Raw genomic sequence first — 21,397 nt, forward strand, 5'->3', positions numbered from 1 at the left:
ATCAAGGATCGTGTAATAATTTCATTAAATGTTGCAGTGAGTTCCAGAAGGATGGTGTTGAGGAGTGATCACTTGATTTAGCAAATAAAATCTTTCTAGTAACCTTTGAGAAATCAGACTTGCCTCACTACAGTTCTCAACAATGAGGTTCTTCCTTAAATAAAGTCACCATGAAATAAGAGAGATCCAAGAGTAGGAAGTTCTTACTAAATGACCAGGAGTAAAGAAACAACATGTTGTGTTTGACTCTATATTGGAGATACAGTAAAGAGCTTTCTACATTTGGGTATTCTTACTTTACAGCTCAAATATACAAGCTCACTTGAGTGAATCTAAATACTCAAGCCATATAAAAGCTTGTTGTTTTTATACTAGATACAATAGTTCCTATTTTAAAAATTTGGATTAGTGAGGAATAATTAATGGTTAGGGTGTTAATTCCACATAATTTAATTCATATTTTACTCTTGGGGGATTTTGGTATAAGAACTAGTTCTGACAAGGGGATTGAGAGGGTTTTAGTTTAGAGTAGTTAATGACTCATTGATCAAAAACAATTTTTACTCTGCATTTTCTCAAAGATTTCTTTGGGTTAATAAACTATTAAAATTCAGTCAACATTTCAGATAAGTAAGTCATCTTCATATATATGGTTACAATTCGTAACTGAGTTTAGCTTTCTGTGTAGGTACTATTTTTATTTCTAGTTGACAGATTGAAAAACTGAGGTACAGATCAATTAAATAACTTACCCAAGCCATTTGAAGCTGGAATTTAAACCAAACAGTCTGATTTTGTGCCAGAATCTGTATCTTTAACCTTAGGAGAAATGGAGGGTTTACTATGATAACGTGAGGGGTATAGAAGTGTTAGAGCCAAGAAAGAAGACCTTTTGCAGAGAAAACAATATAAGAGAACAATACTGGAGGGCTGGGAAGAGGAGAACAAAAGAAGGAATTCAGAAAGGGAAATTTAATGGAGACCAACTCTGTTTAGTTTGCACTTATATTTAGGATCCTGAATGTAACTAGTATTGGCATAGTAGCATTTGAAAGGTTAAAATTCAGTCCAGTTTCTAGTTTAAGCTAGTCTGTCCTAATGTCTCATCATCTAATTCTCTAACCTTCATTCCGCTTTTATTTTCAGTATTGAACAGAAACATTTTGTGAGATTTCCATATTTGTGGAATAACTGGGATACATTACTTTGAATTCTGAGAGAGTGTTACACTACATGACATAGTTACTCTGTGGAGTCATTCTTGTATCCTTGACCAGTAACAGCCATCAGCAGCATCTTTGGAAAAAATTTTATTCTCAAAGCATGAGTACTATTTAAAATCTACATATCTATTTCCTTTTCTCATTGAAAATAATTCCAACTTAATGATGATCCTAACTTGATTAAAAATGTTAATGTCACTTTGTAAAATATTTATTTAGCCAACTTGGGTAAAATAACATAATAAAAATTAAAATTTGATTCTTTTAATTATAATATTGCTACATAAGGGCCACTAATTTTATCTCACTCAGTTCATAACACAAGTATATAATCATTTTCTAGGATGATCACCATGGCTATGTGGAGGAAATTTCTAATACAAATCTTTTCTAGGAAGCTTATCTCATATTTGGCATTTATAATCATAATTTAATTTATTCTAGCAATGTTTCCTTAAGTACCAGAAACTTTATTTCTCTTGACAAGTTTTTTCAATTTAATTTTCAAGCAGTTTAATCACTTTATTTCACATGCCTATTGTTTGCAACATGGTATTAGCTAAATTTCCTAAAAGCTCACCATATGTTTGATATCATGACAATTTTAATATAAGAATTTAGAGAATCAATAATAGGGCTAGATAAATTTGAGATGGAGAGATCTCAATTTTAATATCACATAAGCACTTAGATAAGTGTTTGATTATAACACAAGGAATATTCTGTACTCTATGACTTTCTGGTATACCCAAGAAAGATCATATAGGTTTCCTTTCCAACCTGGGTCTGATCTTTGTTTTTAATATGATGTGTATTTTTTTTGGTCTCATATTTAAATTAACATTACCAACAACTCCAAGTGTGTTTAAATTATGTTTCTAAATAAACATAAATGTAAAGATGCATTTTTAAATTTCATTATTATACTCCTTTCAACCTTCCACACAATCTTGTGTTGTGTATTATAGTGAAGTAATTGAAATATATCTTATGGTTACATTAATTATGTCCCAGATTTGGAATGCAGTGGTATTTGATAATAATCTCATGTTAAAACATAATAACATGGGGACAAGACAATTATACAGGATTATAATATGTGCTACTCTGCGAATTATATTTCCCTTAATATAGGGATTTAGCCGCCAGATAAAATGTAGAATATTCTGAAGTACATAACACAAATGGGGAATAGTTTATTAATCCAGTGAAACTGACTCGTGTTTATGTCTTTTATCAATGGTTATTGTACTTTTTCTTTGAAGCAATATGCCCATTATCCCAAATCTGGACAGTACCAAGGCCCCAATCAATTCTGTGGTGGTTACCTCCCCTGTGATCTATAGGTGCAAAACACCACTCTTTCCCCATGAGCCAAATACATCCTAATTTTTTTTTTTTTTTTTTTTTTTTGTAGAGACAGAGTTTCACTTTATTGCCCTCGGTAGAGTGCCATGGCATCACACAGCTCACAGCAACCTCCAACTCCTGGGCTTAGACGATTCTCTTGCCTCAGCCTCCTGAGTAGCTGGGACTACAGGCGCCCGCCACAACGCCCGGCTATTTTTTTTGTTGTTGCAGTTTTGGCCGGGGCTGGGTTTGAACCCGCCACCCTCAGCATATGGGGCCAGCGCCCTGCTCACTGAGCCACAGGCGCCACCCACATCCTAATTTTTTAATGTCAAAACCTAACTGATGCTAAAATCTAATTTCTCTGAATAACAAAATTTTGGTTCATCTGTTCACTCAATTTAGATTACAAGAAACCCCGCCCACACACTATTTCCTTAGATTACTAAATTCTTCCTCATTATTTCCCAAAGTAGCTCAAATATCAGGGGATTTTTTCTATAGAGAAAGGAGTCGGTGAAATTTATCTGTAGTACCTCCCATGAAGTATTAATTAAGGAATGTGACAGGGAGTTAATGGAGACACACCACACATATGCACATGGTAACAGGTAACCTAAAAACTTAGACTAGATTGTTAATGTTGGCAATCTAATTTAAAATACTAGAGCTCATAACTGTAAGCCTCAAGGTAGTAAAATAATTCTGTAAGTTTCTAGAGCTTTTCTTTTTCATTTCATTCCATTTTCATTTAAGCATATATTGAGTTCAGATTTCCTATATTCTTGGGAGCAAAGGAAGGATCATTTTTAAACAAACATATTATAAACAAAATCAAATTAATGTTTGTCTATTTCAAATGTTATGCAATGCTGATAAAAATTATATGTTTTAAGTAATTATTATTTATCATTGTACAGCAGGTACTTTGGAAGGTCTTTAATATAAACGAACATTTTTTTCAACAGGTAGTATGTGATTGTCAATCTGAAAAATAAGTTTTTTCACAGTTATTAAATATTCAAAGAATGTTTAAAATATTTAGTAAAACCAAGGACAATATTTTCTTCTTGAACTGCACTGTCCTTTAAAACAAAATTATAGCATAAAATATTACATATTCTTATCTTGTGAGCATTTTTAACAATTTCTGTACTTAGTCTCTGATGAAAGAAATCATTTTTATAATCTTTCCACTAAATCTAGAAAATAAACATATCTAACCATGCTTTCTTACCTGTAATTGTCACCTTGAACAGAGCAAATACCTATATCCACAGAATACACATTTTTATTCATTGCATTAATTTAGCATTAAGAATACATAATTTGACTCTCTTACCTTTGTTCATTTTAAATATGTTATTTCTGTCACCCTCATTATTATTGCCTGCATTTCCTTTTGCTTTGTGTCTGTTTCAAATTATTTTTCTTTTTTTTTTTTTTGGCCGGGGCTGGGTTTGAACCCACCACCTCCGGCATATGGGACCAGCGCCCTACTCCTTGAGCCACAGGCACCGCCCTATTTTTATTTTCTTAAAAGTTTGTAAAGTATAGATAGTTAACATAAATAATTTTTTCCTTTCCTCAGTGGTCTGGTAAATTATAATTAATTTTAAAATGTCTTTTCTGTGGCTCAACGGATTAGGGCGCCGGCCCCATATGCCAGAGGTGACGGGTTCAAACCCAGCCCTGACCAAAAAAAAAAAAAAAACCTGCAAATAATAATAATAATAATAAAATAAAAATGTCTTTTCTATATAAGTAATATACTTCTTTAGCTTCAATTAGAAAAAGCCTCAGATAATATTTTGATTTATATTCGGATTATATTTATTTTATCTCTGTGTCTTGTCAAACTAGATTAGATTTGTTAAAGCTACATTTGTCTACTTTGTTATCAATTATTTGGATAGTTTCAACAGAAAACAGTTTGGGGCTGGGAATCTTCCCTATTAATTAAAACTTTAAATTGGCACAAATACCTTTAATTCTTAACTCTTAACTGTAAAACAAATGTAGTATGCACTTTTCTAAAGGATACAATTTAGAATAAATTCAGTTATAAAATGTAAATGTTTAATGATCATTCTACAAATTCTCGATATGTTATTTTATTAACAATAGAAATTTATTTTTTTACTTCAAATTATTTCAATGCAGATCTTAGTTTTGTGAAGACATATAATTATCAAAGGTAAAGGAATTATAGATGTGATTATTTTCATAAGAAACCCTCATGAACAATCACTTAGTGAAATTTTTTATCTCAATATAGGAAGACTTTTTTAATCTGAAGCTAAATATTTATGTAAAGATAGAGGAAATGGATGAGATAGGGAACAGGGGTGAATTTTTTTTTAAATCATTAAATTAGCCACAAGAATTTGAGATACTTACCAGTGTAGTTTCTGGAAGACAGTCCTGGACATTTATGATGCCCCTAATTCCAAGTTTCTAATTTTTTTTCCTGAGATTTGGCATTCTTTCTTGAGTTTTGATGTTGAGCTTAAAACTTTTCTCTCTTAAGATCCCCAAATTTGAGTATTTTGTTTAAGATCACAAGATGAGTGACTGAGTCTGCAATCCTGCTATCTTCTTCTGGTCACTGACTTCATTGTGAATTGGACCACTGCTAAATCCTTCACAGAAGTTTTGGGTATGAATGGGGTATGACAAAAAAAATTGCACTTTATAATTGAATTTATTCTAAATTGTATCCTTTAAAAAGTACACTTTTTTCCCCATTAAATGTAAGAATTAAAGGTATCCATGCCAATATTAAGTTGTTATTTAGAGAGAAAGATTCCCAGCCCCAAACTCTGTTGAAACTAACCACATAATTGATTATCTTTGTAGTGCAAATGTAAATGATAAAACCTTAGCAACCACTGGCTTTCTGCCAGCTAATTTGGTTATGTTCAACTATATATTTGGATTAAAAATCCCCTTATAAATTAACTTTATTTTACTGGGGTGCCATAGAAAAGTTATCAACATGACTTTAACTTTTATTTATTTATTTATTTATTTAAGCGATTCTCTTGTCTCAGCCTCCCAAGTAGCTGGGACTTTAGGCACCCACCACAATGCCTGGCTATTTTTTTGTTTCAGTTGTTTAGCTGGCCTGGGCTGGGTTCAAACCCGCCATCCTTGGTGTATGTGGCTGGCGCCGTAACCACTGTGCTACAGGTGCTGAGCCATTTTAACTTTTTTTTTTAAATTTAAAATAACTACAAAATTACTTTTTGTTTTAAAAACAAGTAAACTTCTTAAATGGCTTATGTCAAAATAAATACCTTACAGAATTTGTGGTATGATTTTAGGAAGCATGTTAAATCAGCATCAATAAAATATGGAAATTTTTAAAGTAAGTGACTGACAGTGGGTCACAAAGGAAGTGAGGGAGGTAACATGGGCAGATCAATGAGGAGAATAAAGTGTAGGTCCTAGCTAAGATATGCTCACAGGGAACCCCTTCCCCATGGAGGGGCAGCACTCAGCTCAGATTGGGATCCTGGGTGGGGAACCTACCAGCCCATAGCATAGTCGCATGAGAGCTCAGCTGGCCTGAAATCCATCCTGCCAGCAGTTGCTGGGGGTAGACTGTGGAGCAGAGGGAAGGGAGAAGAGCGAGGACCACCGAAGGCTACCAGTTTGCAAGTACACATATACACTATTTGGAATAGAATCAATTAGTCAAATCATTATTAAAATGTGACGATTATAAGGCACAAACTGTCTCACTTCATTGAATAGTTTATTTAAATTCACTGGTATATTTAGAGGTCATGTAGTGTAAGCTCTTTATATATGTACTTTTATCCAAGATTTTCTTTCTTCTCTTTACTTTTTGTCCTATTTAATTAACCAGTTTTTACTTACAATTTGTTACTCACCAGAACTATCTAATATACATGATGAGATTTTTTACAGGGTAGAAAGTAATATTCAGAATCTAAAATATCAAAAATTAAAACATTAACTAAAAAGAGGATACTGTAAATTCTAATTACACTGGTTTGTTGCCAGTCCTCTTTTCCTTTATGCTATTTTTAAAATTAGGTAAGTATTAAAATACCTATTTTAATAGGTACACTTTTGTCTAGGTACTTTTGCTGCAGTTTTAAAGTTATGATATTAAGGGTTATATATGTATATGTTTATACTTCTACCTAAACACACATTGCATGTGAATTTACATGGCAGCACTTTGTTATGGATACTCACTTGAGTCCACTGAGCTTATTTTTTCCAATATGTAGATTTGTATACGATTAAGTTTTTTTGTTATATATATTTATGAGAAATGGAGTTTTCCTATAAATATCTTTTAATAAAAATCATCAGTATGTTTTCAAAATGCTTTTATATATTTGCTAGAATTTGCTAACTGAATTTGAGTCTTATTATAACCAAAGTTTTTGAAGACTCTCTTAAAATCTGGTAAGTGATGTGTTTTGAGGTAGCACCTGTACCATCTCACTTTTCTAATTTTTTTAATAAAATTGATTTTAGTAATACTCATGCCTTTACTTGCATGGTATGTTAACAGAAGTATTATTCCAAGAGCTTCTTTCTTGATACTGGTTCTAGAAAATTCACTTTCAAAACTTTCTGATAACTGGATCTACACGTGTTCTGGGGCAGACTGCTTTAATACATAGCCTAATTTTATGGTAATAGTTTCTAAACGCAATTTTAAAATTGTGTTTGACACTGACTTGCAACTTTATTACCAGTAAATAAATCAAATCATGATTAATTAAAAGTCAAAGGTCCTATAATATTACTATTATCAAATTTGTATGCTATCAAATACATTTTCCTGGACATATGTGTACCAGAAAGTATTATCTGTCTAGTGAAGATTTGTTGTCTTCTCTTTAAACTTGTTTACATTTTAATCAGATTAAAATTATTTTTCATAATTAATAATTAATTTACCAAATTGCATACTTTAAATAAATCTAAAAAATAATGACATTAAATTTATACATAATACATTGAGTGAAAGTAATATATCAGCCTAGCATTTCTTTTGTACATCCTATAAGTAGGACTCAAAAATAAGAAATGAGCATTAATTTTATGGGTTTTTTTCTACTCGATAGGTGCTATGGATATAGAGGAGAGAAATCGCCAAATGAAAATTAACAAATACAAACAGGTAGCCGGATCAGATTCCAGACTGGAACAAGATTACCATTCAAAGGCAAGACATTTTTCTTTTTAAAAGTTGTAAAATAATCAGTTAATCATATGAAACAGCTTCTTTTAAACTACTGACTGAAGATTAGTCAGACACAAACATATAATGCAATGGCCCCATGATATTATTAAGTGCTGAAATTTATAATGTGTTTATATATCAGATCTTAGGAATAGAATTTGCCTTACTTTAAAAATATTATGTAATATAGGAGATTAAAGATATAAAGGACAAATCTTTTAGAATTGTTCATTTTATAAGACCTACAACCCCTCCAAATTGTTTAGGAAGAATTTCTATTATTTTCTTATGGTTTCTTTCATGAAGTATTTTTCCTATTAATAGTATTTTAATTGAATCTAGTTTATTACTAAATTATTGGAATAAAAAATAAATGGTCTCTGGCTTATGATGTTTCAACATATGGATTTTTTTCCTTTAGGATAGTGCAAAAATGATACATACTCAGTAGAAACCATACTTCAAGTTTTTCACTTTCAGTAAAGTGTTCAGTAAATTACATGAGCTATTCAGCACTTCGTTACCAAATAGGCTTTGTGTTAATCAGCGGTTCTCAACCTGTGGGTCACAACCCACAGGAACTGTATTAGTGTCCCGGCATTAGGAAGGTTGAAAACCACCGTGTTAAATGATTTTGCCCACCTGTAGGCTAATGTTAAGTGTTCTGTGAACATTTAAACAATTGATGTATAGGTTCTACCAAGAGAAAAGTCATTACCTTTATATTTTCAAGAGAATTTTAGATTCAAGATCCCATTCATGGCCAAAGTCCTGAAAATACTTTGCTTTGATGTACCTACTTAGATAAAAGAATGAAAGTAGCAAAATTTACTCATAACCTTTAGCTATTATGTGCTCTGTGACTTAGTAATCAGATTAATCATTGCAATCATATTTGTGCTCTCTGTATGTTAAAGAAAAGCAATTTGGATTCTTACATATGTCTATATTATCCTTACATATTTATCAACCTTCATTTTCTATTATATTCCATTCCTTGCTAAAATCAAGAACTTATTAAGTAAAGCATTAGTGGCTAATGTTGGTATAAATATGTAGCAGGTGGCACCAGGTTCTAGCTTCTCCACTAATAATAACCTAGATAAGCCAGAGATTCTTACATCAGCATCTACTTCTAAAGTACAAGTCTCTTCCCTTAATTACATGAATACTGAATGATGAATACAAAATCCTTCATTTCAGAATTCTGGTATACTGGAAATGTCACAGTCCTAAAGCCAGAGAGAAGTAAATTGAAGACAAAAGTAGCTTTGGCTTTATTCAGATCTGGAAAATTTCCACTAAAATGAAAATAAGAGTAGTTTTAAATCATACAGCAATTTCATAGAAAATAGTTCTGTGATGGTGTAAGATTTCAGATATATCCCTAACCATTTGAGTTGGATATTAGAAGTAATGTCTGTTTGGAGGGGATATCTTTGCCTTGGGCTAAATAGATACACCTGACCTTTTGTGGCATCTGTTATGCTCTAATCTCCCATCTGTTATTTTATATAATCCAAAGACCAAGGCATGAAGTCCTAATAAAATAAGGTATTAAAGTTTCTACAAACACATCTCCAGATAACACAAAATTATGTTTGTTTCTTTATATTCTACTGATATTCAGGAAGGAATGTAGGTGATTTATAAAAATACTTACAATACTCTCAATAATGAGAAAAGAGGATCAAGAGAAAATAAGGACTGGGTAAAAGAAGAATAACTGTAGAAGTAAAGTTTATGAACAAAAATGCATAGTATGAGACAAAAATGCATAGTGTCAGATCCTATACACTTGCTACGTTTGGGGCATGCATTTCAATCCCAAGCTTGCTAACAAGCAGCAAAGGGAAACTTGATATGTTGTATGATATACATTACTCATTCAATAAAAACAAGTCTCAGACTGTATATGGAACCAGCACATTGTACCTCATGATTGCATTATTGTTCATAGCTATGATTTAATTAAAAAATAAAAATAAAAACAAGTCTCTAAAAGCAATAGCAATGGTTCTTGTTATGTAAACCTGAAAGAAATCTATTACAGGAAGACCAAAGAAACTCTATAGGCTTATCTAGGAGGCTGGGGCAAAAGGATCACTTAAGCCCTGGAGTTTGAGGTTGCTGTGAGCTATGATGACATGGCACTTTATTGAGGGTGGCAAAGTGAGACTCTGTCTCAAAAAAAAAAAAAGAATTAAAATTAAAGGAGCTCTTAAAGCAGAATATAGTGGCTCATGACTGAAATCCTAGCACTTTGGGGAGACTGAAGAAGGAGAATTGCTTGTGCTCAGGAATTTGAGACCAACCTGAGCAAGAGTGAGACCACATCTCTACTAAATATAGAAAAAATAGCCAAGCATTATGGCAAGAGCCCATAGTCCCAGCTACTTGAGAGGCTGAGACACGAGAACATTTTGAGCCCAGGACTTTGAGTTTGCTGTGAGTTATGATGATGCCATGGCACTCTAGCCTGGAACACAAAGTAAGACTCTTGTTTCAATTAAAAAAGAAGTTTTGATTAACCCCATTTCATGAATAAAAAACTTGGAAGTTTTTAAAATTTGACACCAATCATTTTAGGTTGGGTAAAATTTAAGTCTTGTTAAAGGATTAATTATAGTATGTAGTATAATTTCCTAGGTAGTCTATAAGGTAGCCGTTCTCAAAGTATAGTTCCAGACCAGCAATGTCAGCATCACCATCACCTGAAGTTTTCTATACAAGCAATTTCTCTGGGCCCTTTGTAGACAAAATAGGCTTAGGGTCCCCATATTTTACAAATCTGTCAGGTGAGTCCAATGTAGACAAAAGCTTCAGAACTATTGCTAAAAGATGAACTGATTGTAAAATTTACTTTTAGGTAAATGAATGTATTGACTTCCTCAATTAGAGTTTTAACTAGAAGCCAGAGGTCAATTATGTCATCAAAAAATGGAGACTTTAATATGAGAATAAATGTTCTGGCATCTTTATAAGGCCTCTCATAGTTTCTAGCAAATTCTGTCATTGAATATTGAATTCTGCTTTCTATTGTCAAGATTATGCAACCAAATTACACAAAAATATAATCAAATTATCAATGTACAACTTTTAAAAAGTGTTCAAACACAACCCTATTTTGTACCACAGCAAATTATTTCCTGGTGGAACTATCTTTGCTGTGTCATCTATCTCCCCATCAGTCTAGGTTCATCTTACTCTTATGGGTGAGAGAGATTACACAGGAATCGTCTTCCGTCAATCACATATATAACGTTATTATTAATTTTCGTGCTAATGGTCCTGTTATTAAAATTTTTAATTGTTAAAATTTTTAACACTATCCCTATCTTTTTAATGAGAGATATGTAGCTTGCATATTTACATTCTTTACTTCCTTATTTTGATAACAAGTGCCAATTACAAAGCCTATTGTTGAGCAATGTGTTTTAACATTGGGTTTGTTTCCTTAAAAAAAAAAAAATCATTTAACAGATAAGAGAACTAAGATATAGAAAGGTTAAGTAATCTACCCAAGTTCATGTAGATCCTAAGTCATGGAAGTATTATTTGCAGCTAATGCGGTTTTTTTCAAATTTGAGACAAATGAGATGAAATCCAAAGCCTCAGATATATGGAACATATTCTATACTTCTGAGCTATGTTCCTGAAATTCCAGCGAAGCTATCGAGAAGCCCTGTGTGAAATCTAATTGTTAGCCTAGCTGGGTATTTTTTTTTTTAACTGTACGGTCTGTATTTTAAATGGCATTATCTCCTTGAATTTCTCAAGACTTCTATATTGATAGTTGTAAATAATTCTTACTAAATTAAAAAAATATTTTTAGTAACTCACTTTGAAAGCATCCATAGAACAATGCCTACTAAGTTACTGTCTTTCTAAGAATATTTTAAAGCATATTAGGAAATTTGAAAGCTGAGAGTTTTTTTATTTTATTTTATTTTTATTTTATTTTATTATTTTTTTTTTTTTTGCAGTTTTTGGCCAGGGCTGGGTTTGAACCCACCACCTCCAGCATATGGGGCCGGTGCCCTACTCCTTTGAGCCACAGGCACTGCCCGTTGAGAGTTTATTTTTAATAATAGCAGCAAAAGGCATATGCAGACGTGATTCTTAGTTAATCTGTGGATGATTTCTCAGGGGGGTTCTCTCAAAATAGAATTTAACTATCTACTCAATGCACTCTTTCATTACAACTGTACTCTTTATATCCCAGCTTGAATATGATTCATCTAGTCTATTCTCAGCAGTAATTTAAGGATCAACTTATATCTTTTTACATAAAACCAATTTTCTCTGCTCTTCATTTAGCAGTGCAAAGTACAGTTCACCACCAGTCAACTACCCTTCTGAGTGTTATATAATGGTAAAGTAATATAATTGTCAATAACGAAAATTTTAAAACATATTTACACGTAAAAATTAGTATGTAGAAGTTGATAATGTTTGTTTAAACTATGCTTATTTTTAAAATTAGCTATACTTAATTTTATAAATGTTCTCAAAAGCAACATTGTTATTATGAAAATATTTTTTAAAGGAGTGAACATTTCAACAGATAATGCTATACAGTTCATTGATACAGTATTTATTGGAACTCAAAGCTTATTTCTCTGTAGAAAAGAAATGGTCTTTTGTTACTTGGGAGGCTGAGGCAAGAGAATCACTTAGAAAAAAATGGTCGTGAGTGGCACCTATGGCTCAAAGGAGTAGGGCACCAGCCCCATATACCAGAGGTGTCAGGTTCAAACCCAGCCCTGGCCAGAAACTGCAAAAAAAAAAAAAAAGAGAAAGAAAGAAAAGAAAAAAATGGTCTTTTGTTACCTAGGAGTCTGAGGCAAGAGAATCACTTCAGCCGAAGAGTTTGAGGTTGCTGTGAGCTATGACACCACAGTACTCTACCAAGGATGACAAAGTGAGACTTTGTCTCAAAAAAAAAAAAAAAAATGATCTTTTGAAATGAGCATGTTGTAGAAATGCTCCCACAAAATTATTACACAAAAATCTTACTCCCATTATAACACTTATATAATAATTTCCCATTTTCTTATTTATCTCTCAGGAGTTAAGAAATGAACTAACTCACAAATTTCCCAGGTCTCTTCAACTGTAGGCGAGAGCCTATAATAATTCATTTAAGTTGATTTAAGTTGATCTAATAGATCAACTTAATGTTTTAGGAATCAGAGGGCAACATGCTAAAAGAAAAGAGAAGGAAGTTTTTCTCTCATTCATTATGCATCAATGAGCCTAGGCACTTCTTATTACCTCCTGTCACCTTTTCCCTCAGGTAAATCTCAAAGTTGTATTAGGAAGAAAGCATTTGGATTAGATTGGTTTATATTAAAACACAGAGTTTCATTTTTTAGAATGCCCCTATAAATAAAACCAAAATCATGGAATTTTAGGCAGTATCAGTAGACAATATTTCATACAGTTAAAATATATTTATCAAGTATATTGCCTTTGTTAACTAAACTGTTTGGTTTTATTAGAGTTTATTCTCTTCTCAACACTGAGAAGACACATTCAATTGTTACCTTTAAATGTTTTGCATTGAGTTTCAAGACATGGGATGTGGGGACACCAGAAGAGAAGGTGGAGTCTGGGTAGGAGTGACCATATAAGGGCTGTTTAAAAATTGGATGTTTACAAATCAGGAATGCTGTAAGGCTCAAGTGTCATCAGCGTGTGGTAACAGTGCATAAGTACAGTACAGTAGAAGAGGACACAGAATGGAGTCACACTCCACCTGAGTGTATTGGGTAGGTTTAACTTCTTATTCACAGATTCCTTATGATATCTGTGTTATAGGGTGGTGATGATTAAAGTGATGTATTAAGTGGTTTAGCAATTAGTAACAGCTCAGTAAATAATGCAGATACTAGTTATTGTTTTATGGTAAGAACAGCAAATATAAATAATTATAGGCAGCAGAAATGAAGAGGCCAAAAGAAATGATAAAAATATAGCTGAGCTAATGAAAAGGATTTTAGTATAGCTCAAATATCATTGGATGTTCCATCATCATAAAGAGATTCAAGCTATAGAAATCTAAAAGGAAGAATGAAATTGAGGGAGAAAGAAATTATGAATTACAAATTAAATCACTGAACTTAACTTTATGCTGTAAAGGTTGATATTAAAGGTGACTGGTCCTTGATGAAGTGATTAACAGGCATGGACATGGGTATGGGTGTTTATAAAGAAATACTAACTAATTGTGACAATGTAAATGGTTCTGAAAACTGAAAGACTGAGATCACAGCCTCCTGAGTAGCTGGGTCTACATGTGCCCGCAACAATGCCCAGCTATTTTTAGAGACGGAGTCTCGCTCTTGCTCAGGCTGGTCTCAAACTCGTGAGCTCAAGCAATCTGCCTGCCTCAGCCTCCCAGAAAATAAAAATGTTTTTAATGTAAATTAGATAGACTTGTGCAAATTACTAAGAAGATATATGAAAATGCACGAATTTATTTAAAGTGTAGAAGTAGAGAAATAAGAGGTACATTTTAATTTTATAGCAGTGATGAAAATAAAATGCTTTAGAAAATAGTTTTTTTAAGCAGAAAAGTTGACTTGTTGGTAGCATATAACACAGCCCGTAACATATTAAGTTGAGCCAGGCCTTGTGCTTGCTAGAGGAAGAGCTGCTGTGGCATCAGCTCTCAAACTACCGAGAAACCTAATATTCATGTAAAACAGACATCATTGTGCAGGTGTTTGATAGAATCATCTGACAAATAGAGTGAGAATTCTAATAGCAGTGACTTCAGTAATCCAATCTTTTTTATTATTATTAAATCATAGCTGTGTACATTAATGCAATCATGGGGCACCATACACTGGTTTTATAGACCATTTGACATATTTTCATCACACTGGTTAACATAGCCTTCCTGGCATTTTCTTAGTTATTGTGTTAAGACATTTGCATTCTACATTTAGTAAGTTTCACATGTACCCTTGTAAGATGCACCGTAGGTGTGGTCCCACCAATTACCCTCCCTCTGCCCATCCTCCCCCCTCTCCTCCCCCTGCCTCTCCCTCTTCCCCATATTCTTAGGTTATAATTGGCTTATAGCTTTCATGTGAAAGCTATAAATTAGTTTCATAGTAGGGCTGAGTACATTGGATACTTTTTCTTCCATTCTTGAGATACTTTACTAAGAAGCATGTGTTCCAGATCCATCCATGTAAACATGAAAGAGGTAAAGTCTCCATCTTTCTTTAAGGCTGCATAATATTCCATGTTGTACATATACCACAGTTTATTACCCTGCATGGTCCTCAAGGAGTACCCTAAGATGTTTTATAGGAAGTAATGAAGTATCCTTCCTTGGAATAAGCAGTCTACTGATTGATGAACAGAGGTAGAATTCAGATTTTCCAAAAATTCCTGCTAGGCTTAGTCTAACTAGATAATAAGCAGAACAGTTTCCTGTTTTTGAATCAGAATTAAGATCATCTACTTTGAATTTTCACTCCAAGGAATATTACCACTTACTTCCTGATTAAGATACCAAAGGGAACATTGAAGTCTGCTCCTAGGTTTCTTCAAGGAAACACACCATTTCTCTAAACTCTGTTGTACTTTACCAAATTTATTTATTATTTTGTCTATTTCTGCATACCCCTGAAATCAGGTAGCTACAGGTTCTATAGCAAAATCTCAGGGGAAACTCTGGAAATCTGTGAAAATGCTGATATCGGAGCATAGGAAGCAAAAAGACAACTTACACTGAGATCGCAGCCTCCCCAGTAGCTGGGTCTACAGGCTACTTTCTTTACTGCCAGACTCACCTGTGCTGAGTCCTGGCCACTGCTGCCACCGCCTACATTCTCTACCTCTTCACCAGCGGAGGATGCATTTAACCAAGTATTGCACTGTTTTTTTTTTTTTGTTTTTTTTTTTTTTGTAGAGACAAGAGTCTCACTGTACCGCCCTCGGGTAGAGTGCTGTGGCGTCACACGGCTCACAGCAACCTCTAACTCTTGGGCTTACGCGATTCTCTTGCCTCAGCCTCCCGAGCAGCTGGGACTACAGGCACCTGCCACAACGCCCGGCTATTTTTTTTTTGTTGTTGTTGTTCTTGCAGTTTGGCCGGGGCTGGGTTTGAACCCGCCACCCTCGGTATATGGGGCCGGCGCCCTACTCACTGAGCCACAGGCACCACCCTATTGCATTGTTTTTGATTATGTCCTGGCCCAAAACCAAGCCACAATCTTCTAAGCTGTCTACGCTGACTGTCCAATCCATCTGTGCTCCAAGCCTTTTATTAGGCATTTGCTGTGTACTTTTTATACATCACTCTGGGTTATTTCTTTACCAAATATATTTATAAAAAAATATAAACTTAGACTTTAAAATATATGTTATTAAACTAGCAAGTAAGAACAGCAATATACAATATAGTTTTAGAAGTGCAAGAAATGTTGATGATAATCTTATCAAGGACTGATTAAAAACAATTCCAGTCCCACTTATAAAATCAACAGTGGCTGATGTAGATTAAATGAAAAATGATAAAATCATTTTAAAAGCTTTTATGTCCTATCTTCTCTCTTCTGTAGTTTTTTTGATTCATGTTTTTGAAGGTAAATTTTACTTTTATTTTATATATAGAATGTGTATATATAATATATGTCAAATTAGCATTTGTAGGAACTAAAAAATTTGTGTGTATATTAATATAATTTCTTGATCAATACATTATCATTGGAGAAAGAGCCATTGGAAGTATAATTTCTTGCTCTTTATGCTCACTATAATTAACTATTGTAGTAGCCACATTCACAGCAGAATATCTGACATCCTGATTAGGTGATAGAGATATATGGGCAGTTTTGTTAAATACTCAACAATTTATTTTTAGTGATTATGATTAAATGTAGACTACGGAGTAGTATTCAAAGTGTGGAGTCTAGAATTAAACTGCTGTAATTCAAACCCTACCTCTATGACTTTAGGATAGTTACTCAGCATCCTGTGCCTCAGTTTCTTCTTCTGTACAGTGTATTGATATAGTGCCTACCTCAGAGGACTGTTTCAAGATTAAGTCTATTTTTATACATATTGTATATAACTCTTCAAACAAGAGCTGGGTACATAAAGAAGCAATCAGTAGATATTAACTGTAATATGATAATGCGGTGGTGGTGGTGGTGATGATGATGATGATAATGATAAGGAAGAAGTAGAAAAAGAAGAATCATATTTCCAAAAGATAATTTGTTCTTACCAAAGCCTTTTGGGGTTCAGATCCATATTTGTTGCCATCAAGAATATACAAGAGTATGGTAATTTTAAAAACAGGTGGGGAGAAAAGGATGAAAAGTTGAAAAATTGTGTTTTTAAAATCCTAAAAATTAATTCGACTTATCTTATTTTTGCCAGTCTGGTCAAGTTTTTATTAACCTAAAATTATCATAACATTTCTATTTCCTAGCAAGCTGATTATACTTCAGCTTTTATTCACTTATCAATCAGTTGGTACAGATATACTTATACATAGATATAAAAGTATATTTACACATAATTTATCGTATGTGTCTGTTATTAGGGTGGGGACTTACAAGAACCTCACAGTATGGGTGGAGAAAGATTTGTCATACAAAGAATAAAATAATTTTGAAGAAAGAAAGTTTATTTTACTCCCCAAAGGTGGTTGGGGCGTGACATGAATGAAGGAAATGGAGTATCACTACTTAGCAGAGCAGGTCAGGATTTTTTTTTTTTTTTTTTGAAACAGAGTCTCACTATGTCGCTCTTGGTAGAGTGCTATAGTGTCACAGCTCACAGCAACCTCAAACTCTTGGGCTCAAGCAATTCTCTTGTCTCAGCCTCCTAAGTAGCTGGGACTATAGGTGCCCGCCACAATGCCCGGCTATTTTTTTTTTATTGTTGTTGTCATTGTTTGGCAGGCCCAGGCTGGGTTCGAACCTGCCAGCCTTGGTGTATGTAGCTGGCACCCTACCTGCTGAGCTACAGGGGTTGAGCAGCAGGTCAGGATTTTGTAGAGACAAAGTGAAGAGTGAGAGAGGAAAAAAAATAACAGTTAGGGCGGCCAGCTGATAACAGGAGCCTCTGTGGAGCACCTGTGTACTGCTTTTTTTTTGGCTGTAGCAGGGTTTGAACCTGCCACCTCTGGCATATGGGGCCAGCACCCTACCTTTGAGCCACAGGTGCCGCCCTGTGTGTGTTGCTTTTTCCATTTTTTTTTTCTTTTCTCTGTGAAGCTTGCTTTTTCAGAGTCTGAAAGAGCTCATACCCCTGCTATTCAAGGGTGTAAAAAACAAACTCTAGGGATAAGGAGTTAGGCTTAAAGAGCCCCAGGTATTAAATCAAACGAAACAAAGGAGGCGGTTGTGCTGTGAGTTTTCTCTTCAAAAGATTGATTATGTGTTGTGAATTTATTCCTCTGACTTTCTGTTTAATAGTTTATTTTCCTCTTTAGATAGGTTATTAATAAGGCCATGTTTCATCTGTATTACATACATATACCCTAATACATATGTATGTACACACCCTAAATCTCTGAGCCAGAGAAGAATTTCTATCCTTTCATGTTTTAGCTGACAGAAACAATGACTATTCACTTCTTCCTTGCCTTATGGGAAGAAATTTATTGTCTCTTGCTTTTTATAAAAGGTCTACAGTTTAAAACTTGGTGGTAAATAATTTTAATGAAATTTTGGAGACTTTATATTTTTACTTGTGATGAATCTTTAGTTTTAAAGGTTTCTAATTTTACATTCTATCTTCCTTAACACTTAATGTCAGTTAACTAGGGGTGCCATAACAAAATAACATAGCCTGGGTGATTTAAAGAGCAGAAATTTATTTTCTCAGTTTTGAAGGCTAGAAGTTTAAGGTCAAGGTGTCAGCAGGCTGGATCCTTCTGAGGCCTTTCCTTGGTTTGCAGATGGCCTCTTTCTTGCTATGTCTTCCTTTTGCATGTGTTTATGTCCGGATCTCTCTCTTTTTTTTTAACCAATCATCTTTTATTTGGAGGTTAATTCTGAATTGAATATGAAAGAATTTAATAATGATCAAGTTCCTTGGAGAAAGTACTGGGCCAAGGAGGTCAAGGTCAGGAGTGCAGAGTGCACCCTGTCAAGGGCCAGTCTTCAGTGGTACTTGTGTAGCCGCTCATGTTTGAGCTCTTTGCCAGAAAGACAGTAACTGAAAAAAGCACGGCAGCTGCCAGCACCATAGAAACCCCAGCAATGCTTCCCTCCTTCACGTTGCTGTATTTGTTGTAATACCAATGGTAACCTCTTCAAAAGGCTATAACAATGCCTTTAGGAGTGAAATTCCACATCAAAATCCAACTTGGCGTCTAGTTTGACGTCTGAGTTTCTTCTTCTTCACTGACATTCTGTATCCAAATTCTTCAACAATGATCGAGTCTTCTGAACTTGATGATTCTTTGAATTTATCGTACCCCATATTCATATATTCTCCCGCAAGAATCAATCATTTGCACAAATTAATTCAGGCACAACTGCTGAAGCCATCTTGGATCGCTGGTGTTCTGATCTCTTTTTTTTTTTTTTTAATAAGGGTACCAGTGGGATTGAATTGGGGCTCACCTGTATTATCTCATTTTACCTTAATTATCTCTTTTAGGCCCTATCTCTAAGTACAGTCACATTCTGAGGTACTGGGAATTGAGTCCTCAGGAGAACACAATTAAATCCATAACACATTTCTATAGAGTAGCTAATGATCTTTTAAATTGACACTGTAATGCATTATTAAAGCATATTTGATTATTAATATAATGTGAATAGGGATTTTAAGGCAACTGTCACTATTTTGTTTTTAACTTTTTGATTATTATTTTGTTACTTTTCTCTTTCTCTTATTCTTGTTTTTTTAACTACCTTCTTTATCTTAAGACATAAAATATTCATTTTGTGCTTGCAAATTCATTATAAAGTTATCTTTCTTAACTATAAAACCACACTTAAATATGGTTCCGTTAGCCATGATTTCATGCTGACATTGAAGCATGGGTCCTTTTTCTTTACATGCATTTGTGAATTGCTAGCTGTTACCACATATAATCACGGTTTAGGTCAGGAAATATAAAAAGAAAATTTTTTAATTATGAAGAAATCATTTGAGATGACTATAACAGTACTTTATGTGTTATAAAACACTAAAAAATTTTAGGAAAAAATTTAACTTTTCCCTTTTTAGTAAATATTATGTTTCTAAAAACTGACAAAGGAAATAATTTGAGATGAATTGCATCTAACTACCTATTGGTAAAATGGTCAATCTACAGATAATAGCTGCTATTTATTGCCAAGAGCACAATTTCTTCCTATATATTGCCTAAATATACACAAGGGAACATTTTCCTTCTACCTTCAGAAAAATAAATAAATAAACTCATGCCTTCATCTTTGCTTTCATCAAGCTTCCAGAGTTACTGACTTGCTAATAACCAGGATACTTATAGGCACTGAATGATAATTTATCAAAGAAAGGAAAGAGATCCTTCTTTGTAGAATCAGGGTAGATATGGGAAAAGAAGTTAGAATATGTGATGAAATGGGGCAGACGCATTCTTCCCAATCAAATTCTATGTACTCATAAAGGATTAAATATAGATATATAATATCCATAATAAATATAAGAAAAATCAAATCAATAAATGTATGAAAACACACATGCCTCCTGAACCAAGGCACTTATTACCAAATAAAATACATATATTCTCCCTTGTATGCTAATTATTTTCTTTTTTTAATCTACTATATTAAGCTATGTACTTCTTGAGACCATATTAATTATGTAAAAATATACTCATCTTGCTAGTCTCTCCAGCAGCAGGTACTTTTCTTTGTCCATAAGAAGCACTCATTGAGATTATTTTAAGTGAATGAACACAGGCGTGGATGAGAAGGGGAAGTGAAAATCGGCGAGGAAGTTAAAGTGTTAGGGGTAGGATAGTTTGGAAAAGATTTTAGAGGAAATAATTTTTAAGCATTTAAACTAATATAAGGACAAGATATAGTTTTCAGGAGAAGCTGTGGGTAGATTATTGCCTAAGACTGAAAAGAATATTTTCCAATGGACATGTGAATATTGATTTCCATTTAGAGATAATCCTAGTACAAAGAATACTGAGAAAGAATGGGAAGATTTGTGTTCTAATTTTGATTCTACGTCTTACATATACAACTTCAGAAAAGTTATCCTATAGTTCTTAGAATGACTTAGTGATGAATGGATAACCTAACGTATGTTTCAGCACCAAATAACTTTCCTGGACTTTTCTTTTAAACAAAGAATGGTTATATGAGTCCTCATGGTTTTTGTTTTGTTTCTTTTACCTGAGCATATTTTGAAAGCTCAGTGGACATTTGGTATCTTTCTCTTACTGACGACTCAGAAATACATACCTGAAATGTTCCTGAAGCTAATCATCTATAATTTTGGATTCTGGTTCTGGAAAAGTTGCCTAAGATAATACCAAATGAATAACAATAAAATGAATGAAAGAATAAATGAAGAAGAAATTAAGGAAGTAAGGGAGAATGATGAAGAGAGGGGGGAAAGAACAGAA

The 21,397-nt window shown here is 33.6% G+C and overlaps 1 protein-coding gene across 46 annotated transcripts in view; it reads left to right on the top strand.

Moving 5' to 3' along the window:
* Positions 1 to 21,397, top strand: part of RIMS2 (regulating synaptic membrane exocytosis 2) — a 683,906-nt gene that overhangs the window by 522,310 nt on the left and 140,199 nt on the right. For 27 of the 46 annotated variants that reach the window (XM_053559665.1, XM_053559666.1, XM_053559708.1 and 24 more), the window contains one exon: positions 7,688 to 7,788. The exons of the other annotated variants lie outside the window; for them this stretch is intronic. In XM_053559665.1, coding sequence (XP_053415640.1) covers positions 7,688 to 7,788 — 101 coding nt within the window. The remainder of the gene's footprint in view (positions 1 to 7,687; positions 7,789 to 21,397) is intronic. 46 annotated transcript variants of the gene reach the window in all.

This window comes from Nycticebus coucang, chromosome 13 (genome assembly GCF_027406575.1).
Source record: "Nycticebus coucang isolate mNycCou1 chromosome 13, mNycCou1.pri, whole genome shotgun sequence".
Taxonomy (NCBI): Eukaryota; Metazoa; Chordata; class Mammalia; order Primates; family Lorisidae; genus Nycticebus; species Nycticebus coucang.